The 24,455-nt window shown below is 48.0% G+C and overlaps 2 protein-coding genes across 2 annotated transcripts; one reads left to right on the top strand and one right to left on the bottom strand.

Annotated features, from left to right (window-relative positions):
* Positions 1–4,186: 4,186 nt before the first annotated feature.
* On the bottom strand, positions 4,187–4,924 carry LOC101785149. Its single transcript, XM_012846849.2, has one exon. It carries the CDS (start codon positions 4,922–4,924, stop codon positions 4,187–4,189), a length of 738 nt encoding a protein of 245 aa, XP_012702303.1.
* Positions 4,925–7,801: 2,877 nt separating this feature from the next.
* Positions 7,802–8,484, top strand: LOC101761939. Its single transcript, XM_004954833.2, has 3 exons — positions 7,802–7,930; positions 7,990–8,244; positions 8,341–8,484. The coding sequence occupies exons 1-3, from the start codon at positions 7,802–7,804 to the stop codon at positions 8,443–8,445; spliced, it is 489 nt and encodes a 162-aa protein (XP_004954890.1). The 3' UTR covers positions 8,446–8,484.
* Positions 8,485–24,455: the final 15,971 nt, after the last annotated feature.

Below are 24,455 nucleotides of genomic sequence, written 5' to 3'. Positions count from 1 at the left end.
CAAAGTATTTCGAACTTGGTTTGAAAATTAAATTCGTGTACCCTATGTTTGTAAACTTAAATGCCATGTTGTATCGTCTGCATTGTAAATTAAATTTGTGTACCCTATGTGTGTAAACTTAAATGCCATATTGTATCGTCTGCACTCACCTTCGTGTGAGACTTGTTGCATATTGTTTCGATCAATGGAATCGGTGGTTAAATTGGGACATTACCCGACAGACTATCCTGTTATATTAGTTGATGTGTGATTGACCTGTATTTCATTAATATGGGAAGGGTCAGTGAGCTTGAGCCAGTTTAATTGAGGCGGTTCTGCCACAGTCATCACCAAAGCTTAACCTATAGCATAATGTAGAATTTTGGAGATAGTGCCCAAATTTATTCAGTATGAATGTAAATATTTTGTGTTGTGCTCTCGTTTAGATCATGTAATTCTCCCAAGTAGTTAGCCTGTTATGTTCAAGCTCCTAGTCATTGTTTTAAAGCTAACAAGCTATGCATTCTAGCTAGCTCCGTGCATTTGTTATTGTTGCAGGAAGCACATGGAGGAGGGTTGATAGGACATTTTGGAGTGAAGAAGGCTGAAGACATCCTTGATGGTCATTTCTTTTGGTCCAAGATGAGGAGAGACGTGGAGAGGTTCCTTGCTTCCTGCACATGCCAAAAAGCTAAGTCACGCCTTAATACTCATGGTTTATACATGCCTCTTCCTATTCCAAGTGCTCCTTGGGAAGATATTTCTGTGGACTTTGTTTTAGTACTGCCTAGAACAAAGAAGAGGAAGGATAGTGTCTTTGCTATAGTGGACAGATTTTCTAAGATGGCTCATTTCATACCATGCCATAAGAGTGATGATGCTACACATGTGCTGATTTGTTCTTTCGTGAGATTGTTCGCTTGCATGGTGTACCAAATACCATTGTTTTTTATCATTATGCAAAAAATTTTAGCTATTTTTGGAGAACTTTGTGGGATAAGTTGGGTATTAAGCTTTTATTATCCACTACATGTCATCCACAAATTGATGGGCAAACTGAGATTGTGAATAGAACTTTATCTAACATTCTTAGCGCTGTTTTAAAAAAGAACATAAAAATGTGGGAAGAGTGCTTACCTCATGTTGAGTTTGCTTACAATCGTTCACAACACTCTACTACCAAGAAATGCCCATTTGAGATTATTTACGGGTTTTTGCCTCATGCTCCTATTGATCTGTTGCCTCTTCCAACCTTGGAGAAAGTGACTTTTGATGCCAAAAATATGCAGGTCTGATCTCAAAATTCCATGAAACTACTAAAGAGAACGTAGAATGCATGAATGCAAAGTACAAACTTGCTAGTAGCAAAGGAAAGAAACATGTTATTTTTGAACCTGGTGATCTAGTTTGGCTACATTTAAGAAAGGACAGGTTCCTTGATTTGAGAAAATCTAAGTTGCTACCTAGAGATGATGGTCCTTTGAAAGTGTTGGAAATGATTAATGATAATGCATATAAACTTAAGCTACCTACAGATTTTGGGGTTAGTCCCGCATTTAACATTGCATATTTGAAGCCTTATTTGGGAGCCGATGATGAGGTTGAGTCGAGAACCACTCAAATGCAAGAAGGGGACGATGATGAGGACATCCCTTCCACCAATACAACCATGCCTATTTCACAGCAAGGACCAATGACTCGAGCTCATGCATGACAACTCAACTATCAGGTAAAGTCATTCCTCAGTGTCCAAACAAGTTATCCTCCGAATAGGGTGCTACTAAAGCCTTGTGATGATTTTCTTATGATTAGGAACTTGGAACATGAACTAGATTGGAGAAGGGACTATAATAATAAAAAAAAACAAGTGGAAGGAGGCATGAGGAAAGGAAGGATCAGACCTAATAATCCGATTGCAAGTTCGGACAGCCAGTTCGGACCTCTAGGAACTGATAACTTCCACGGGACATAACTCTTTGCTCCAAAGGGTGTTGGAGGCCCATGAGCACTTGTTGGAAAGCTCTTGAAGTCTACTTTTAGATTGATCAAGAAATACCGTCAGATACCATTGGAGTCGCCCAGAAACTACAAAGAGATGTTCAGACCTTTAGTCATGGGCTAACAGCCTTGTATCAAGTTAAGCTCACTAGGGGCCCATTCTATGTTAGGGTTTACCCCCTCCCACGCCTCCTGGCAATCTCCCATGTATAAATATATGTTTCGGCTGCCAGGAGAAGGTGGGTTTTGTTTAGATCTGAGTTAGCTTCTTGCAACTAGCTTGTAAACGCGTGTGTCTGCTAGACCACCTGATTTGCTTGATTCAAGACCCCAAACTTGTGATTCAGATTCAGCCTTTTGGCTTCAATTTCGTGAGTAATTGCTTGTTCACCTTGTTCTTGCTTGTTCTTGGTTGCTAGCAGGTTCAGAGTTGTTCTTGGCACGGCACGAACATCCCAATCGGAGACGGTGTACATATTGCTAAGGCCGAGCCCCTTGTGGTGTTGTAGTTGAACAGCCAACATCGAATCCACCCCTAAATCAATGTTACCCCTCCTCTCATCAAAGATCAGGAACAAACCCTAGCGGAATCTATCACCAAGGACTTAGCAGACCACCACCGGGAGAGGGAACCCCATCATCTGCTTCTCGTGTCGCGAGCCCAGGCACAAGTCGTACGAATGTGCACAGAAGAACAAAGGTCAGGGGCCAGAACAGCACCAACTCGTACCAAACACCAGCTAAGACACTAGCACCGAGAGGACAGCAGTAGAAGAACCTGGTGCGATCTGCACCACTGCCTACCCGAGGACTCCTGAACCACCTGATGGCCAAGGATGCCACAACTGCACCAGGCGTCGTCCTTAGTAAGTTCCTCATTGACTCAGTCAAAGCTACCGTTTTGTTGATTTCAAGTCTTGTTAGTTGTGCCTAGAAGGTACCAATTTGGTGATTAAATATTAAATTTACTATGAAGGTTTACCACTTGATTACTTATTAGATCATGTAGATGTTTACTACAAGAATCAGGAAGTTCATGCATAAATCTTGAAGATTGATTACTGTTCATGATGAATAGCAAATATAGAATACTATGTAACCAAGAAGGTTTAATGTTGTACTCCTTTTTCCCTATGTGAGTTTTTACTTGATGGTTTCCCACATAAGGTTTTTCATGATGCAACATGTGCAATACAATTGCGGTTGATATGTACTCTTTTCTTCAATAACTGTTTTTCTCACTAGGTTTTTGGATGGAGTTTTTGATGAGGCATAAGCATTCACGGTAATCACCCAAGTGGGAGTGCTGTAAGACATCTGGACTCTAGAATCCTAGAATGAAAGGAAGACTAGAAGTACTAGTCATGGTCCGGTTACTTGTGGGCTCTTACCAAAACTTTAGGTTTAGTTTGAAGTATATATACGAGGCATACATTCATTGTAAATCATCGACTTGAGGAATAAAGAGAAGCTCCACCTATATCATGTCTTGCGTACTTGTATTCTTGTGGTTATCGTGAGATGTATGAGAGGGAGAAGATCCAACCGCTAACAACATGTTTCACAACAGTTTTGACTCACTTTTTGTGGGAATTTTCTCCCAATGGATTTGGACTAGAATTTTTGACCCTTTCTACCATGCTCTAAAATCTTTTTCATGATATCTTTACATTGGTCGGGGTTAAGGATCCGAGATCAAGGAAATCCCAAATCCACAACGACTCTTAAACATTTTTTTTGTTATATTATCATGATATAATAGATTACAAAATACCATAATGCTTCACTGACCCTCAACAAAACCACCAAAAGTAAAGGATGGATCTAGTTGCTGAAAGCATGAAATATACGCATAAGTTTATTAGTGACAACTGTCAACAAATTGTGAAAATTTATGCAAACTAAAATTAATGAAAGCAGAATAAAGCTCTCCTCGCAAGAAAACAGAAACAGGGTGAAGAGCTACTATTTAAATTGCAGAACATCCGCGAAATAGCGTTTAAAGCATCCACAAATTCAAGGAGCTAATCTGGAAGGTATGCTATTTACAACGTGACTCGTCACACTTTCCACCCATGTTACGCGAATCACTATCGCGGGCAGATTCAACGAATCTAACAAAAACACCCGTGCTTGTTGCATTACGAACTTTGTGTTGACTTTGATGCACCGAGATGGTGCAGCATGCAGATCGAAGGACGGGTCAAAACTACTGCCGCCGAAAGACATGCTCCTCGCCGGTGTCGTGGTTGACGTGCCGGATCCACCGGCCGGTCCCCCGGGCGCCGCCCCGGCTATGCAGGCTAGGCCCCTTCCCGACGCCGACGTGGAGAACCTCGACGCCCTTGCCGATGGGCAGGTAGACGGAGCGCACGACCCTTGTCCCGGCCGCCATGGACGCCGCGGCCAGCGCCGTGGCACCGCGCCGCCTTCCGTCGCCGTGGCGCACCACCACCATGCCCCTGGCCCCGGGCCTGGCCGCCCGCAGCACGGCCGCCGCGTCCCGCCGCCGCGCGTCGATCACTAGCAGGTCGACACCCTCCAGCCGCGCCATCGCCTCGTCGGCGTCGCTGGCCACGACGACCGTCGGGGACGGCGACGGCGACTCCGCTCCCGCGTCCGCGTCCTCCTGCGAGCGGACGCCGGCGAATACCGCCGCGGCGGACGCGGAGCCGCCCTCCGGAAGCACGCAGGCGTAGCGCCCGCCCGTGCGCCTCGCGGCTGCGGCGAGCGCGAGGCATGTGGCGGGCGGCCGTGAAGAAGAGATGGATGATTGCGCCGGCACGTCCGGCGCCTCGACGACGAGCTGCGCGTTCCAGCCGCCGGCCATGGCGGCGACGAGCTCGGCGACCTCCGCCGATCCGGCGAGGTCGTCGTGGCCGGCGAGCGCCCTGACGCCGTCGATGTAGGCCTTGGACGCCACCTCCGGACACCACACCAGCTTCATCTTCCCCTAATTCTCCCTTCCAATAGGAAACTTTGCGGCGAAGGAAGGGAATGAAGCATATACGGGGAGGAGGGTTTGAGTGGAGAAGGGGGCAGCCGGCGAAGAAAGAAAAATGAAAAGAGGAGTGAGCGGTGCGTGTATAAGCGGGCGCGGATATATGCGCGGATCTGTGGGCTGCGCCTGCTGAGGCTGAGCCCCAAGAGAGCGTTGACGAAGATCGCGCGGGGTGGTGAGTGGTGGTGCCGTGCGGCGGGTTGAATGCGAAATAAAAAAGGACAGCACGCAGGTCCTGGGCTCGGAAGAATAAATGTGGAAAGGCGCCGGTCACGTCGCGGCCGCCACTACCGGGCGGAGCGGACGGACGGACGGACGGGGGCCGCCGCTCGTGAGGGGCGGTGCGCGTGGTGGGTGGGTGTCACGTTACATATCCGTCAGGACCGAACTAAAGGCCTTCCTTGTCGTCTCGTGAGGCCCTACCGCTGTTTCTGGTTGTACTCGCATCCTACTGGTACTGGATGGTGATGGTTTCCGTTTGGGCTTTCTCATCCTCGATATGAGGGTGATGTCATGAGTTACGATGGGCTTTCTCTAGTTTTTAAAATTCGAGGTTTCATTTTGAGTTTGGAGGAAGGTAGGAAAAGGAAGGCTCAGATGACTTCTCCACAAAGGAATTTTGGATTGTATTGATGTGCTGAGTCAGTGCCAACTGTCAACTTGTTCCATATCTAGAAGCTTGTCCGGAATTTATACGGACAATACTTGAGCAAATCAATCCATTAAAAAAAAATGTAACAATTGTGCTGCGAGAGTGTCCTAATATTTCTCGTCCACCCGATGCGTAACTCCATTTGATTTACAGTGACAGGTAACCCGATCGAGTTTCCAGTGGCAAGTTACACAATCACAGGGCTTTACTCGAAATTACTCCCTCTGTTCCTTAAATACAAGGTATCCAAGCATAAGAAATTTATTTTCAAATACAAAGCATTGTATGCACATTTGGATGATGGCTCATTTAATTCTTCTCGGAATTGATGGAATAAGGGTGGCTCATTGGTGGCTTAGTTTCCTTATTATCTGCAATTGCCATTAAAAATAGACAAATAACACAACTTCCAAGAGGGGTACATGCGTCCTTTGACACTTCTACTAACATGTTCTAATGCCATGTATTTCAATACACACAAACTAGTCAAGTTGGCATGCGGCGAGCGCTTATACGAAAGATGTTAACCTCAAATAATAATGAAATATAAATTTGTTATTTTACTATGCTCAAAGTAGCATCGTATCGATGCATGGAACAAAATAAATAAATAAAACATAATCTAAAATCAAATTGATCACATCCAATATTTAATTCAAATAATTTTTTTATCATAATGGTCATTCGAGCATTGTATAACTTTTTTCTTAGGAATTCACTAACGTTAGTGGATACTGCTGACGGGTTACCAATCTATGTTACACTAACTATTGGTTTTGATCGAGGTAAAAGATAAAATTAGCAATCAATGAATAATTCAATCATATTTTGCGAGTTTATGGAGTGAAAGTAAAGTCAAAAAGTAATAAAGCTATCACAGGTGAACGTAGTATACAAAGTTTAGTTATTATTTTTATACATAGAAAATAATTAAATATATTTTATACTTTTCATACCAAATAATAGAAAAAACCACCATGGATAATTTTTTAAAAAAAGATTAGGGACCTACTCTATGTATGGTGGGTCTCACCAAACAATGTGCGGGTCGCACTTGAATAGTGTGTGTCCCATGTAGGTCCTGCCCGAATAATATGTGGACCCCGGATGCATGAGGATGCTCCATACTTAGGAACTTTAGTATACTGCCTTCATTTTTATTTATAAGATGCACACACATATCAATATTCAAATTTTGCAATCTTTGACTAATAATTTAACTATTAATTTTTTATTTTTATAATGTAAACTTTATATAGTTGGATTCGTAATAAAATATACTCTATAATGATTATAAGTTTATAACTATAAATATTATAATATAAGATAAATGAATGGTCAAAATATTATTTGGAAGACCGTGCTAAGTCATACTATACCTTATAAATCTAGATGGAGGGAGTATGTATATAGATGACATAGTCTTTTTCAAGCTTATGGAATATGCGAAGATGAAAATATACCTCCCAAGCTTTACTCGAAATTACGGATGAATGATATAGCCTACCCCACAACCGTGTGCACCATGAACCCATCTAGATTGAGGGCATATAATAGAAAAGCCACAATCCGACCCCTCAACAATGCAAGGATCTAAACAGTCCTCCAGCTTTTGTAGCCACCTTTTTAACAATCCGGCTTTTAACAATCTCTACTACAAGCTACTCTCCCTCCGTTCCAAATTGAAAATCGTTTTGGCTTTTCTGAGTTCATAGATATTATTATGCATCCAGACATAGTGTATATCTAGATACATAATAATCTATATCTATACCTATTATTAAAACGAGTAACGTCTCTGCTAATTTTTTTCGTCCATCATGGTTATTTTACAAAAAAGTCCCTCAACTTTCAAGGAATCAACCCGCAGTCTATATTCTAAAGAGAGGAATGGCTCGGGTGGAAAAAGGAGGGAAGGGAGGGGGTTAAAGGGAAAAATGCTTCTCTTTCTCCAAAAGAGAGAGGCGCAGGAGGGGATCGGGCGCGGGCGGCGGCTGGAGCGGGGCGCCCCGCCGCTGCTCCTGTGCGCAGCCTCGGCGGCATTGCCAGCGCGTGCGCGGCGTCCAGGAAGAGGTCGCCGCCGCGGAGCTGTAAGCCGGCGAGCTCCCCGTCCGTCGTCGGTGATGCCGGCGCCCATGAAGATGCGGGGGCTGTAGAGGACGAAGGTGTCGATGTCGGAGGCCTGCTGGAAGAAGTGGATGCCGAGCGCCGAGAGCAGGATCCGCCGCATGACCGGGGACAGAGAGAAGACAAGGTCCTTCCAAACCTGCCACTCCTCGCCGCCGCTCCTCCTGGGCACGGTGACCACGTCGCCATCGACGCCTTCCGGCAAGCCCGCGGCCACCTTGATATCGGCTAGGCTGCCCGCCGCCTCCTCCGACATCTCGGTGCCGACGGCACCTGCGCGGCCGAGGCCGAGGCTGCCGCCTCCACGACGGACTTCCTTATCGCCAACCCGAAGCGCAGGGCGAGGGCTGGCGGCTGCAGGCTCAAGGACTTCGGCGCCGGCAGGAAATCCAAGTGGCGGCTGCGGCGCGAAGGGTCCTTCCTCGAGCTCCACGAGACGGGCAGGGCCAGGCTCGACTTCTGCCGGCGGCGCCTTCGCCTTGCGAAGGTAGTAGCCACCTGCCTTTGATCCCGCCTTCATTAAGCTTTGCTAAAATCTTCGCGAGCATCACGGCGTTTCCACTGGTTGATTGGGCGGGTTCAGGAGGGCTGGAGGCGGGTGCTCAAGGCGGCCATCAAGAAGTTCAAGGCGCGGCAGCGGCGGTCCCGGCAGGCTCCCCTCCTCCAGATGATGCTCCCCATGCTGTGATCGATCGATCTCGCGCGCTCCCACGATTTGCTTGTTTTTGTTTGATCTGTTCGGTCCAATTCTTTAGATTGAATATGAACGCTGTTCCACGCAGCCATGCTGTGCTTGTAGTATAATTCCGTTCAGATTTGTTGTAACCGTGCAGCTCTTGGTGGAGAGTATGATTTGGTACATTATTTCATCCACTTTTCCAGTATTTTCCTTTTCCCGGCATTTACCACCTGAAGATGGACCAGCCGAAGATGCCGGGAGTTCTTCATACAGTGTCCATGAAAATGAAACACGGATGAAGTTGATAGTTCATTCTTATTGATCATTCAATGCTAATCTCCTATGCCATATGTCTGGGCTATCTGTTCTGAAATTCTCGATCCCATGACGTGGAGTTTGCTTGCTTTGTGAAGAGTTGGTGGCTCGTGCCTATGGAACAATGCATGGAAGCGAAGGGGTCACTAGTAGAGAATTGGCCTTTAGTCCCGGTTGGTAGGGTACAAATCTTGGGACAAAATGACCCTCTTTTGTCCCGATTGGTTTATCCCGGATGGGATTTGAACCCACAACCTCCAGCCTCACGTGTAGCTTCCTTGCCATCCCACCTACACACCACATCTGACTAGATAGGGAATGCTATCCTTTTGTATTAACTCGTGGGGATCCTTTTATCCCCCTTTTATCCCGGTTGGTAATACCAACCGGGATAAAAGGGTTCGAGGGATTTAGTCCTCTTTCAGTCACCTCGTTGGGAACCCTTTTATCCCGGTTGGTGTTTCCAACCGGGATAAAAGGCTCTCGACCCTTTTATCCCGATTAGTGTTACAACCGGGATAAAAGGGGGTTGGTGTTTCAAACCGGGATAAAAGGCCTCTCAGGATCTTTTTTTCCCACTAGCCTTTGCAACCGGGATAAAAGGTCCCGGTTGGTGAGCTCCCCACCGGTGACCGAGCTTTAGTCCCGGTTGGTGAACTTTTTGTCCCGGGCCAACTTTAAACCGGAATAAAAGGGGGCGCATCGAAAGTCAATTCTCTACTAGTGGGTCGATGCGAATTCTGAGCTGAGTTTCCGCACCATGGACGAGCTTATTAATGGCATCCAGGCGAGAACGAGCAATGGCCTCTGTGCCCATAGCTCCCTCCTCTCGCCCATGGTGATTGCCAATGGTGATTGTTTGGTTTGTCTGCTCCTCGAGCTCCACTGATGATACGGACCATGGATCCCGTTGTGTCGTCCGTTAAGACTCCGACGCTGCCGTCGCCGCCCGCGAAGGCTGTTCGCAAAGCTTTCCCGTGCGGCAGCCACGGGACTGCTAGCTCCGTCGCTGGAGCATATCCGGCCATGCGGCTTTGCCTCGGCGGAAGACCAGACCACCCGTGCATTGGGTGTCAGGGTCCTATGTAATTGTCATCGTGGTTGGGTGTCAGCGTCGAGCAGTCACCACCGGGCATCAATCTACCATCTACACAAACAACATGGTCAGACCGAGACGACTCAGCACCGTCTTCTTAGGAAGACTCCTCAACGCCTGCTCTCTGATGCATGCTAGGTGCTTGACAAAATTACCAATACACCATGCGATTCTTAATTGATTGAGTTTTCTACTTCTTACTTGTTACTTTGTTTTAACGTCACTTGCATTGTCCATCCTGCTCCAGTACCAAGTACACCGGTGAACCATTGTTGTCGGCATGTAGGCAGGCGTAGGCGTGTCCAGGCCTCCAAGATAGGCGTGGAGAGCAGGGCGCAGGTGATAAGTTTGAACCACTTCTTTCTACTTAACTCAATATATTAGTTTCAATTTCTCACAAGCACGTGCTCATCTATTGTGTATGGAAATGGCATGAGTTCATCTTCTAAGAATCATTTATTTTATAGTTTAATAATAGGGTTTAATTTCACCTGCAGTGTATGCCCAAAACTAAAAAAGTGATATAAGAAACTGCGCAAAATCAAGAAAAATATTTGTGTCTACGACGAAACTATTATTATTGTTCCGAGTGCAAAACCCGTAGCAACGTACGGGCATCTTCTATAAATATAGAAAAAACCAAAATAATCTACAATTTGGAACGGAAGGAGTAGCTTCTTAAAACCTCTAACATATAAAAAAAGGTTTTACCCATTTACTCGGCTATGCTAACGCGATGAAGCTCTCACTGATCAAAAATAAATGTTTTGCTTGCGTACTGATCGTTCTGCCACTGTTATGCGCCCCCAGTCGATGCGTCAAAAAAGATAAATCCATGGACCACTAACAATAGCAATGTACATACTGCATCGAATTTGCGCAGAAATAAATTATTTAATTTGGCACGCAAATGTGTTCAGGATACTATCTCCATGCGCCTAGTTTTAAAAAGGCTCACTCTGGTCATAGTTTTGAGACCCGTTTGCTTGCTTATTTTGAAATCCGAATCCGCTTCACAATACATGTTTTTGGTACCGTAATTGACTTCATCTTCCCAAAATTGATGTCCTCATGTTTATCTCATTCCCTGTCCCAAGCACCTACCTAGCATATAGCTTAGCTGTTAGCACAGCACCACACTACATACTATGATATGAAAAAAAAACAGACGACCAGAAACATTGCCCAGACAGACAAGTCTGACGCAGCAGGAGACTCTAAATTAATCGAACGGCGACACAGCTAGCTGGCCGGGTGTGCGCGCGCGCAAGGCAGACGGAAATCTGAAAGGACAAAAAAGAACGCAGGACCTGACGTGTAGTACGACAAAGGAGCGGACGCAATCCAACGATAGAAGATGCCGTACTTATCTACAGAGCTAGATATAGGTGAGGCAACGAACGTGACAGGGACTTGTTTATCAGCTTCACAAAGTCAACTGTTCATGCATCCAGCGCTGCTACACGGTGCAAATTGGATGGTAAAACTTCCGTACGCAGAGATCTTTAATCGCGCATGACAAAGTTGACTCAGTTTTACCTTATCGGCGAATTGCAATGATGCCTATGTCTATATATATATACACATATATATATACACACATATATATATATACATATATTGGACATTTTCCTAGCTCGATGATGACTAGAGTTTCTTATGTATCTAGCTAGATCCAGTTGATGCAATTAATGTAAACCTTAGTTTGGCCTAAAGTTATGTATATGCACGGTCTTGAGTTTACAACTTTAGCGACAATTTCGATCGGTGTCATATCTTCAAGCAGAGTGTCCTGATGAGAAGGGCAATGATTATATATATTTACAGGTAAATTCGGAGACACAAAGGGAACAGTGTTATACGGAGTAATAGTTAAAGAAATTTGAATGGTTCATTTGTCCTTTGTATTTAGTAATAAGTCAATACTGAACCTGTCACCTATGGTATAAATTAATATGAGTAAAAAATCAAACTTCAAAGCGTTTGGTTTGACACAATCAACCTAAAAAAATGGTTATGTTGCCAATTCAAGCTAATCCACAATTATTTCATCCGACGAGGCAGTAGTTTAATTTTGGCACATACTCTCTCTCTCTTCCAAAATACTATTAGTTTTGTCTTTTTCTGGAGAGTAAAATGCACGGACGGTACATGAACTTGGCAGGGAGTGTCATCTAGGTCCCCAAACTCTGAAAATGCACATCTAACTCCCTAAACTTGCTTTAGTGCACGTGAGGTTCCAATCTCCATAAATCCATGTTAAACTGCATGGTGGCACGCTGATCCTTATTTTCAACTTTCGCAATTTACTGAAATTTATTAGAATTTTCTAGAATTTCTTTTGAGCTTGTTTAAGGATTCAAGGATTTCTAAGGTTTTATTTAATTTCCTAGGTATTTGAATGTTTTTCTGAAATTTAATTATTGAATCATAGGTTTTCATTGTTGCATTCATCCTGGAGCATTGTTTTTGGTTGCTGAGTTCAAATTTCAATTTGAATTCATTGTTTGAATTTCTATTGAAATCAGCCAAGTTTTCTTCTTCTTCTACCTTGCTTTCTTCTTCCTTTGGCCTGCTTGAGTTTAGAGCCCAGCTCGCCAACAGTAATAGCCAGCAGCCCGGCGGCAGCCCAGCTCGCCCGCAATAGCTTGCCGGCCCGACGCGTCTCCCTTGGGCCGCTGGCCCAGCTCTGCTCGTGCAGTCCCCGTCGACGTCATTGGCGCCCTGCGCCTTTCCGCCTTCGCCTCACCCGCTGACCGCCCAAGCCCGTGTGTCATCCCTTCCGGTGCGACCGCATCCGACTCGAGCTCGAGTCCGTCCGTGCCGCCCCCGTGCCCCAATCCGTCTTCGCCTCCCGGCCCTTGGCTCGCACGCCAAGTAGCGGCCCTAGCCGCCTTCCTCCACGACCTCCTTTGGCCAAATCTCCAAGCCGTAAGCTCTAGCGCCACCGCCCGAACTCGTTAACCCTAGCTGCTAGCCGCTACCGTCGATCTCCTCCACTGCGAGTTCCCCGATGACCAGAGTAGCCTCCGAAGCATGGTAAGGAGGTAACAAAGTGAAGAACCTAGTCCCAAGCGCTACGATGCAGTTCTCCGATTGCTTGGGCTCGCCGGAATTTCCTCATCCTTGCCGAGCCGCCTTGCCGGGCACATTGCTCTTGCTGTCGTGTAATGCACCGCAAGAACACCCTAGCTTGCTTCGTGTTGTCCCCTGGTCCCTCTAGGACCAACCCGCATCGTGATCCGTGGTTGGGCACTCGAATCTGAGCAAACTCCAGCAAGTCTCCCTTGTCTGCCGTCGCGCGCCGCCATCCTCCGCTGCAGCAGATGCTGCCAGCCGTCCAACCTCGAGCCAACAGCTTAGATCGAATCGGACCCAGGTCAAACCGGGTCAATACTGGTCAACCTGAGTCAGCTGCGACTGTTATGCAAATGAAACCCCCAACTTTGTCATTTTTGCGCCCGTCGTCCAAGCAGTTCAAAGTGTATAAGATTTTAGTCCTTTTTCTTCTGTTTTAACCCCTGCTCTTTTACAAAATCATGCCCGATGTCCTATTAAGTTCTTTTACGTGGTAGACCTTAGGTTTTTACACTTAATCATATTTTTAGCCCTTGGTTTCTTCAAGTTTAGCCCCTAGAAGTTTAGTTTTTTCTCGCATATAAGCCCCTATATTAGGGTTTTAAATCCGTTTCGAGCGATTCTTGCGCCTATGAGTTCGTGTTGAAGCATAGGATAATTTTATGATCTTATTTTGCTCTGTTGCTACTGTTTGGTGTATTGTTTTCTTATTTTAGTTCTTGTTTGCCTGTATGTACTTGTTTGATGCGCGAATAGAAGGATCGTAGTTCGAGGGATTCAAGAGCAAGCTTTTGAGGACTTTGAGTAGCATGAACCATTTTAGGAAAGCAAGTGGTGTCCTTGATCACAATTTCAACCTATGCAACATTTACTTTTATGTTCAATATCCACATGCTACGCACTTTTATGATTAAACTTGATGGGTCCTATTTAAGGTGTGCCTAGTTTCATCCTTATACCTTGATCAACCTGGGTTTATATACTATTGGGTAGTACTTGCTTACTTGCTCGGGTATGATGGTGTTAATGAACTCAATTATTAAATTTATTTTATTTATGCTATCCCTTTCATTAATACAAGATCATCGTACTCAATTGCAACATGGAGAACCACCTAGGCTATATGGCCTTGGCTTGGCTAATTAATTAGAAACCTTAATCTATAGTAATCTTACCAAAAGAGCAAGAGAGGCGGCAGATAAGGTATAACCCGGCCCTCATGCTGATCTGCTCTACAGGAGCTTCGCAGTCCTGAGAGAGATCTGAAAACTTTAGCAGGTTGCTACTTATTTGGAAATCTTTGTAAAGGCCTCGTAGTGAATCCCTAGCCACTCAACTTGGAAGTGTTTAAGGGCCTTGCAAACTTGAGCAACATGGGATACACGACTTATGAGTAAAGATGTACAACCTCTGCAGAGTGTCTAAAACTGATCGATCAGCCATGCTCACGGTCAAGAGCCACATGGACCCTCGCATGATTAATCTAATAGAAGTTAAATTAAATTGCTATTATTTATATTATTTACTATTGTTTTATTTATTTATGCTCATGCTTAATGTGGGTGGTATAAACTTATACGTAGTAATTGCTAATAAAACTTGACCAACCAATTAAAATGTTGACATGTTGTTAAACCAAAGCCTATCCTTGTACAGCCTTACACTACACATTCCCTATGCTTGTTGAATACTAACCATAAGTATACTCACCCTTGATAAAACCGCTACTCAGACCAAGAATACTTTGAGGAGATCCCTGGATATTTTGAAGAATTTTAGGCGTACGTCTGCTACCAGTCAAATGGCTGTGGAGTCATCATCATCGTTGAAGTTCCACTGCTAGAATTAAGACTTATTTTTTTATTTGATTTAAAGACTTTTGGTCGTGTAATAAATTTAATACTCGCTTTATGCTTTGGCACTATTTATGGTATTTACTGAAGTCGTTGCATCTGTGAAACTTGATCCTGACGCACATGTAATTTATTCATCTGGTGTTACCTTTAAAACTGGGTGTGATACTAACTGTACGATGACGTGGACCTGACATGTAGGCCCTATATTCTCCCTCCCTTTCTCTCTCTTTCTCTCTCTCTATGTGCATTTTTTTTGCGGCTGAACTCAAGCGCGCGACAGACCTCGAGCAGTAGGGTAGTGGTGGCCCTGAGCAGTGCGGGCCCTCCTCGGGAGTGGGCGGCGGAGGTGTAACGGCCTCGGACAAAAATCCTTCGCGTCAATCTTAATCCGAGCCCCTAATCATCTGTCTTAGTTTTTCCAAGCCTAAGTGTTCAACCTCCAGGTCTTCCGACCCCTGCGATCCGACCCCTCGCCGTGGTCTTCCCAGTTCCAACCCTGCCGACCCCAACCCACCGTCTGATCTTCCTAAGCCATCCCGCAGCATCGCCCTCCAGTTCGAGCAGTGGACCACCGAGACTGACCGGTGGGCCCACGAGATCTTTTCCCCCAGATCTCCCGCGACAGGCGCACTCGAGTTGCATGCCCGCTTCAGTTTTCACCTGCCGCGTGGCTCAACTCCTCTGACGCCCGCCACTCCGCCTCGTCTTTGGCCCGCGACCGGATGGATTCTCGCGCCCCCTTTCCCAATCGCAGCGGAAGCCCCTCTGCAACCCTTTCTGCAGCGCCTCGCCGCCCGCGCCCATCATCACATCGCCAGATCCCGGCCGCAGAGCCCGATGCCGCCCGTCTTTTCCGTCACCTCGCCACAGTCGTGCTGCCCGGTCTTCGCTACACGACGATTCCTCCTCCGCTAACCCAGACCGTGGCAGCGACAACTCCTTTTCCCGCCCTGTCAGAAGCCGCCCCGACAATCTGTTGCTCCGCGCTCGCCCGCGCGCCCGCAGCCGCCTGTCTTCTCACCTGTGCGCCCTCGTTCCTAGCGCCGTTTCCCGGTCACTTCCATCAGCTCCACCGTACGACGACGCCCGCCTCCGCCAAATCTCAACCACCGAAAAACCCGCGCCTGTGCCGCCCTGACGTTTGTGCCCAATGACCGCCGGCGTCATCCCCGAAGTCCTGCTCCACCACCCTCATCGCTCAATCGCCGCCCCGGCAGAGCACTCCATCGCTTCTTCCCCAGCCTTCGCGCCGCTTCCCCTTCTCACTTCCGCGCCGCTATAAAAGGGAATGCAGAAGTCCTGCCGGAGTTTCCCTTGCCCTAGCCGCCATTTCTCTTGCTCCCTGTTCGAGCTCACAGCGCCACCACCTAAGTCTGAGGAACTCCCCTCTCTGCTCAAGCTCCACCGTTTTCCCCGATCCGCCAGCCACTGCTTTCAGTACTGCCCAAGAGCTTGCTTGTGATCCACAAAAAGCACCGCCGCCGCCGGACATTCTCGCCGCCGTCCCAAGCCCTTAGTTCTTCCGCCCAAGCCTCCTCAGTAAGACGAAGGTAGGCTGCCGACCCTTCTTCGTCTCGCCCGACCCCTCTTATCCGCCCGACCCCGGTTCCGTCTCGCCCGACCCTGTCTGTTCTGCCGACCCTTGTTCGCTTCGCCCAACCCCTCTTATCCGCCCGACTCCGGTTCCGTCTCACCCGACCCTGTCTAATCCGCCGACCCTTCTCCGCCTCGCCCGAGGGCTCGGCTGTATCTTTTTCTTTGAACCGAGGGTGTATGTGTAAAACTTGAGGACCTTTCAGCGTTGATTCTGAGGACCCCTAGTACATCAAACCCTCTAGATTAAGGGTCAGATCATAAGTTCCTTCCCTCCGACCCTTACCTCTTGATCTCCATCAACTCCATTGAACCTCCCCACCCTCCTGTCACTTGTCGCAAGTTTCTGGGCTCAGACTTGCAAGTGTTATTGTTGAAATAACCGTCTATGCTAACCAGTGCATTGCATTCGTGTAGAGCTGCGTCTCGCCGACGGCTACTATGAGCTGCACTCGGCGCCAGAAGACGACGGTGTAGCTGAGCTCCTGCCCCCAGAAGCCGAAGCTGCCCCAGAAGTCGAGCAGTTCCCTTCCTCTTTGCTCGAAGGCAAGCCCCGGATGCATGAATCCCCTATGTTTTATCAGATTTGCGCATGCCTTCTTTAACATGCTTGTGCATTTACGTATAGGAGTTGTTTGGAACCCTAGATGCATAACTTAGCTCCCCTGATCTGAACACTAGCTATTGGACCGAGTAGATGCTTGCTTAAATAGGAAACGGTAAAAGCCGAGTGATTCCCTGTCACTCGCGAGTTGTAGGAGTTGGATGTTTACACTTCTGTCACAACTATAAGGACGATGGACGGGGCAGGGTTGAGGTAACTCTTTGGTGGTCGGTTGATCACCCCGTCTGGCTATGAAACTTGCTAAGGCCCGACAGTGGTGGTGTTCGTGATCAAGTGTTTGAAGGTACTAATCTCATACCTAGTATGGGATGGGGAAGCCTAGTACCTGATTGAACTAGGGCGTGGCTTATACCCCTGCTGTCCTTGGAACGAGGTTCCCATGGTGCATCTTGTGGGTGCAAGTGCGATCACAATACGGTAGAGGCCGAGACTGTGGAGCATTGCATGCCAAGGGAAGTTTGGACCTGACACGCGCCTGGGAATTGATGGGGACGGCCGACACAGGAAGCGGCCCTTGTGGTGCGCGAATGTCGTGATATTAGGTTTGCCATGCATGGCTAAGAAACTCGAATCGATTCGTCTGCCTCTCACAGTTTGAGACTGCTTGATCGCTATGTCACCCTGAGTAAATAAGGAATCTGATGATGACATGGTTTTGTTGATGATATGTATACCTTTGGTTGGTTCTATGATTGCTTAGAATAGGTTGCAAACTTAGACCGGATAATGAACTTAGAACCGGAGCTAAAACTTGAAAGTAGGGTTACATCTAGCGCTTTTGGCAAACAAACCCCTCAGCCAAAAAGCCTTGCATGTCTAGAAGAGGTAGTTTAGCGCGCTCCCTATCGGTTAAGTCTTGTTGAGCTTAGTAGCTCAGTCTTGTTGTGGCTTTTCTTTTTCAGGTGAAGTTGCTGCCTCTGAGCCTCCTCCTGCCGGCACTTGGCCGCCCCAACTCCCTCCGGGTTGGACGGTCGAGTGGGATCCCTCCTCGGACGGCGAGGAGAGGGATCATTGATGTCCCGGTTGGCCTCACCAGGGATGTCCGACCCCGACGAGTTAGCTTCCGCTAGTTGTTTTACCTTCTGTTGTTTTTCTTTTGAACCTTGTAAACTCTGATGTGTTTTATGGCCAAACTAAATGGGTAATTTGTTAACTCGATGGACTTGTTGTATTCTCTGGAACCGCTCACCTTCGTGTGGGTTTGCTAATTGGTCCTGTTCAAGTGGTTAAATCGGATGAAATCCGACGGCACTTCGTGTTTACTCGGTTTAGGCATGAGCGTCGCGTATCATGCGGCTAAATCATGTTTAACCAAGTAGATCCGAAGTGGATCCGCCACAGCTGGTACTAGAGCCGGTTTAGCAATACAGAGAACACAACAAGCCCTAACACACTTCTTTGAAAAGATAAAAGTTGCAAGAAACCCTTTTAAAAAAACATCTCTTACGATCGTTAAGGAGGACTTTAGTGCGAGAGGCCCTAGGGGATTTTGGGGTTGTTTTAGGTGGTTAATATTTATTGGTTATCATGCTAACCCTTCCAGCATTTCGCCACGTTTATCATACGTGTGCCGAGTTCCGCATCATGAGTATGCGAGGATTGATAGGGAGTTCTATTCAAAGGACCCTATCATCGCGGTTGTTTCACCCACGTCTATCATACGTGCGCAGGTTCCGTATGTAATCCATACGAAGGTTGGTACGGTTCGATTCCAACGAGCCTATCAGCACGGTTGTTCGCCACGTCTATTATACGTGCGCTGATTCCGCATCGCGAGTATGCGAAGGGTTATACAGTTCCATTCAAAGGGAACCTATTTCCACGGTTGAGTGTTGTCCATGCAGCCTTGAACGCATGGGTGCCGTTCCTATAGTGAGCGGTAATGTTTGGGAACGCTTTCGTGGGTGCTGGCACGAAAGGTTCGTGTGGTGGTGTTTTTCTGCAGGTACACTAACCGTGTTCGCTTAGGAGACGTTGCTAGAACCGACTAGCTATTATAGGGAGAGACGTACTGGTTGCCTTGCCACCGGCACTAACCGTGTAAGATCAAGTTTTGGCAGTTGTTTTGGTTGAGAACGAGGTAGGCCGTTCATGCGACATAAGCTAAGAATCTGTAAAGTCACCCTCCTCAAAAGCAACCTTGCTCGGAGAAGCTCTTCTTCGGTTCTAAGGATTTCTAGTTCCTCCAGCTTGTTTTTAGTTAAAAATCTGGATGCTTTCTCTGTCCAACCCCTGACCTTTAGAGTCCATCTCACGTGGTTTTGGTTCTTGGTTCCAGATGGCCACCCCCGGACATGTCCTGTATGGAGCGGATGGCACCTTCCATTCAACGTGTCTACACTTCGAGGGCTTTCCCGCGATCTTGTGGGATACCTTGAAATGGTTCGGGTACCAGTCCCCACCGTTGTATGCGGGACGATTGTACCTGGAGCGAGGCGTCCAAACGTGCAACGTACAAGCAGTAGTACCACCTCCTCCTGTGCGGCCTGACTGGCCCTTGTTTGGGATCTCCGCATACGGTCTTGCCCCGGAAGACACCTGGGAGTCCGCCGCTCTTCAGCTCCTTACTCGATTCTGTCAGCTGCACCCACTGGAGGTTACCCTAGACCCCATCGGCCTGTTCCCTGCCAGGAACAGGTTGGACCCGGAGTGGCTCGACCGCGTCAGCAATGTCGAGGTGCTGGCCACCACCTACTCTATGGTCACCATCTCCACCAACATCCGGTGTATGTCAGCCCTCTATCGGCTGATTGAGCTCCAAGGACGAGCCATGACTATTCTTGCTCGGACCGCCGTGGATGCCCAAGGACACCTCCAGGCCGCCAGAAGAGACCTGGTAGGCCAAACATATCAGCTCATCCAACGAGGCGTTCAGATCCATGACATGCAGGACAGAATCTCTGAGCTCGAAGGAGAAGTAGCCGACTTGGTGGACGGCATGATCGAGCTATCAGAGGAGAAGATGGAAGTGGAAATGGAGCTGGCGGTTGCCAATGCTCATCTGGACGAGCATCACGCCGAGCTCGATGATATGCACGCCCTCTAGATGCAACTGGAAGCTCAAGAGGACCCCGAGGAGGTTGAGGAAGCCTCCAGTATGGACATTGAAGAGGACGACGCTCCTTCTCCCACTCATAGTGTTCCCTTGTAGATGGAGAGTTGCAGGGGACCCATTCTTTTGTTGTACTCCTCGGCAGCCTAAATTTTGGAAAGTCCTGTAATAGGTTAGCCTTGAGTCGAGGACTCCTTGTGTTTTAAGAACACCCTTGTAAAAAGATCCCAGTGAAATCAAATTTTGAGTTTGACCTTTGACTCTTTACAAATGTTGGAATGTTAGACTAAGTGAGTTGTGCTGTGACCACACACGCTGTTTTCTATGGGTCTGTTCAAGTTGGCCGACCCCGGTTCGCGAGATCGGATGCACCCGACCCCTCGAGGCAGTTCTCCGCCTCGCCCGACCCTTCGAAGCAGTCTCCGCCTCGCCCGACCCCTTTTTGTGTGGATCGTTGCCGACCCCTTTTCTCGAAATGATCGCCTTGCCGACCCCTTGGCTTAAGTTCCGGAATAAGAAAATTCCAGGAGTCTGGGTATGGATCGCCCGAAGTTGAGTACAAGGCTAAGATAAACGCTAACTAACATGACAATGAGAAGAGTGTATCTCCCTTATGAGGACGTGTGTTGCATTATCGGCAAAAGTTGCATCGGAGAACTTAACTTATGCATTCCCATCTGTTGGAGTACTTCTAAAATTATGAATTTAATGGAACGTTAACTCTTGCAGATGGCGCATCGCACCAGATCTAGTTCTGTGCCCGGCAGCAGCGAGCAAAGACAAGATCTTCCCCCACCCCACCCCCATCTCCACTAGAGGGAATCTTAGCGGCTCAGACCGAGCTGCTGAGACATCTGGTACAAGGGAAACAATAGCAGCCGCCCCATGGTGGAAGGGCTCAGCAGCAACCTCATGTTGCTCGGTATGAAGACTTTTTGGGGACGCAGCCCCCATTGTTCTAGAAGACCCAAGACCCGCTCGATGCAGACGCCTGGGTTCACACCATCGAATCCAAGTTCGAGCTTCTCACCGCCCAGTGCCCCGATCACAACAAGGCCCGGTTTGCAGCCTAGCAGTTACGTGGTTCCTCTCGGCTATGGTGGGATCACTACCACGCCATGTTGCCGGCCGACCATGTCATCAGCTGGAATGAGTTCAAGACTACGTTCAGAGCGCACCACATTCCGGAGGGTCTCCTAGAGCGCAAGCTCGAAGAATTCCTGGCTCTGCACCAAGGAAACTGAGATGTGTTACACTACGCTCAGGCCTTCAACGACCTGTGTCGTTATGCCGGATATCAGGCGGACACTGACGAGAAGAAGAGGGACAGGTTCCGCAGAGGGCTGAGCTTGGAGCTCAGAGAAAGGTTAAACCCGATAAGGGTGGATACGTACAATGAGTTGGTCAACCTGGCCATCTCCCAAGAGGACTGCATGAAGGCTCTGGCAGCCGAGAGGAAGAGGAAATCCCCACTGCCAATGCCCAGCCCACCTTCGCAGCGCTTTAGAGTGGTTCCACCCCAGGCGCCCAGCCGACCCCAGCAGTCGAGAAGGTGGATTGCCCGACCCCCACCAGCAGCAGCGCCCCGTTTTCCTGGTTTCCAACCACAGGCGCCCCGGCCAAGCCTGCCGCCACCCCCGCGCCCTGCAACGGGTAACCGCTGTTTTGCCTGCGGCGATGTGGGACATTTCGCCAAGGACTGCCCCAGAAATCAGAGCCCGCGCCCAGGGCAAAGCAATGCAACGCCCAACCAAGGAAAGAGGCCCAAGGTGCAAGTTCTCCAAGGATGACTGAACTTTACCCACGCAGCAGAGCTTCCTGAAGGTGCGCCGATAATGACGGGTACCTTTCTGATTCACAGCTTTTCAGCTTTGGTTTTGTTTGACTCGGGAGCTTCACATAGTTTTATCGGGAGAAAGACCCATGACAAGTGTGGGTTACAAGAATGCCAAACCAGAGGGTCTTTTAGAATATCCACCCCGGGTGGAATGATCACATCTGATAGGATAAGTGTCAATGTGCCTATTCAGCTAGGCCAAAACCTTTTTAAGGAGAATCTTATCATCCTTGACCTGGACGGAATAGATATCATTCTTGGAATGGATTGGATGACCCGGCACCAAGTGGTTCTAGACCCAGCCGCCCGAACCCTCCACATCAACTCGCCCTTTTATGGCAGTTCTACCCTGTTCTTGAACCTTCCTAAATCCGCACTCCCCTGTGCGTACCCTCTATCGCAAGCCCGACTAGAGAGCCTCCCTGTTATCTCTGAGTACCTTGATGTGTTCCCAGAGGACTTGCCTGGCATGCCACCTGATAGAGACGTGGAGTTTACCATAGAGTTGATCCCCGGCACCGCCCCCATCTCCAAAAGACCCTATCGGATGCCACCAGCTGAGTTGGCCGAGTTGAAGACCCAATTGCATGATCTGTTGGAAAAAGGTTTCATCCGACCCAGTGTATCACCCTGGGGTTGCCCGGCCCTGTTTGTGAAGAAGAAGGATGGCAGTCTACGCATGTGTGTAGACTACCGACCTCTCAATGCGGTGACAATCAAAAACAAGTACCCTCTCACCTGCATTGATGTCTTGTTTGATCAATTAGTTGGAGCTAGAGTGTTCTCCAAAATCGATCTTCGTTCAGGTTATCACCAAATCAAGGTCCGACCCTGTGACATCCCTAAGACTGCCTTCTCCACAAGATATGGACTCTACGAGTACCTGGTCATGTCTTTTGGACTCACCAATGCACCCGCAAACTTCATGTACCTCATGAACTCGGTATTCATGTCCGAGTTGGACAAGTTTGTAGTGGTGTTCATTGATGATATCCTGGTGTACTCGAAGAGCGAAGAAGAACATGCCAACCATCTTCGCATAGTTCTCCAACGGCTGAGAGACCATCGGCTCTATGCCAAGTTCTCCAAGTGTGAGTTCTGGTTGGATAGTGTCAAGTTCTTGGGACATACTATCTCTAAGAATGGCATAGCCGTCGACCCCAGCAAGGTACAGGAAGTCATAGACTGGAAGCCTCCTGCCTCAGTGCACCAGATCCGAAGTTTCCTTGGACTGGCAGGCTACTATCGGCGTTTCATACCAGATTTCTCCAAGATAGCTAAGCCGATGACAGAGTTGTTGAAGAAAGAGGTCAGATTTGTGTGGAACGACAAGTGTGAAGAAGCCTTCAAGACCCTGAAGCACTTGCTGACCACAGCCCCAATTTTGGCTCAACCCAACCCCTCTAGGTCGTTTGACGTGTACTGTGACGCCTCTGGCACTGGACTAGGGTGTGTTCTTATGCAAGACAACCGAGTCATTGCCTATGCCTCACGAGCGTTACGACCTCATGAGCTGAACTACCCGACCCATGATCTTGAGTTGGCCGCAGTGATCCATGCCTTAAAGATATGGCGACATTATCTGATGGGCACCCGCTGCAACATCTACACCGACCACAAGAGCCTCAAGTATATCTTCACCCAAGCCGACCTCAACATGCGCCAAAGAAGATGGCTGGAGTTGATAAAGGATTACGATTTGGAAGTACACTATCATCCCGGCAAGGCCAATGTGGTGGCCGACGCTCTTAGCCGCAAGCCCTGTTGCAACTGCTTGTTGGCAACAACCTTCACCGAAACCTTATGTCATGAGATGGGAAAACTCAGTTTGGAAATTGTTTCCCCTGGAACCCTCGGCCACATCACCCTTGACTCTATTTTAGAAGACCAAATAAGGTCAGCACAAGTGGAGGATGAGGAAGTAAAGCGGATCACCAAGAAGATCTCCTTGAAAGATGAAGGATATAAGCAGTTTCGGCAGGACGAAACTGGAAACGTATATTATGGAAACCGACTGGTTGTACCAGCCGACCCCAACTTGAGAAAGCAGATCCTGGATGAAGCTCACCTCTCCAAATTCTCAATCCACCCAGGCAGCAATAAGATGTACCATGATCTACGCCAAACTTTCTGGTGGAGCGGAATGAAACAGGAAATTGCCCGGTACGTTTCAGAGTGCGACACTTGCCAACGTGTCAAGGCCAGTCATCTAAAGGTAGCAGGTACTTTACAACCCCTACCTATTCCCTCTTGGAAATGGGAAGATGTCAGCATGGATTTCATTGCTGGACTGCCTCTTTCATCGCAGTGACATGATTCCATTTGGGTTATAGTGGACCGTCTGACCAAGACTGCCCACTTCCTTCCTGTCCGCACCACCCACACAGTCAAGCAGTATGCAGAGCTGTACCTTGACCGCATAGTTTCCCTACACGGTGTGCCTAAGACCATCATCTCTGATCGAGGAATTCAGTTCATAGCACGCTTTTGGGAACAGCTACAAACATCCATGGGCACCAAACTCATCCGTAGCTCAACCTATCATCCTCAAACTGATGGTCAAACCG

Source organism: Setaria italica, chromosome I (assembly GCF_000263155.2).
Source record: "Setaria italica strain Yugu1 chromosome I, Setaria_italica_v2.0, whole genome shotgun sequence".
In the NCBI taxonomy this organism is placed as follows: domain Eukaryota; kingdom Viridiplantae; phylum Streptophyta; class Magnoliopsida; order Poales; family Poaceae; genus Setaria; species Setaria italica.
Note: the sequence above shows the minus strand (reverse complement) of the source record. Positions and strands in the feature narration are given on the sequence as shown.

What these genes read in the sequence shown, in the direction of transcription:
- LOC101785149 (XM_012846849.2), bottom strand. Translation starts at nt 4,924, where the DNA reads ATGAAGCTGGTGTGGTGTCCGGAGGTGGCGTCCAAGGCCTACATCGAC.
- LOC101761939 (XM_004954833.2), top strand. Translation starts at nt 7,802, where the DNA reads ATGTCGGAGGCCTGCTGGAAGAAGTGGATGCCGAGCGCCGAGAGCAGG. An exon ending in CGCCGCTCCTCCTGGGCACG is followed by an intron (nt 7,931 to 7,989) that starts GTGACCACGTCG and finishes GATATCGGCTAG; the next exon opens with GCTGCCCGCCGCCTCCTCCG. An exon ending in GGCGCCTTCGCCTTGCGAAG is followed by an intron (nt 8,245 to 8,340) that starts GTAGTAGCCACC and finishes GGGCGGGTTCAG; the next exon opens with GAGGGCTGGAGGCGGGTGCT.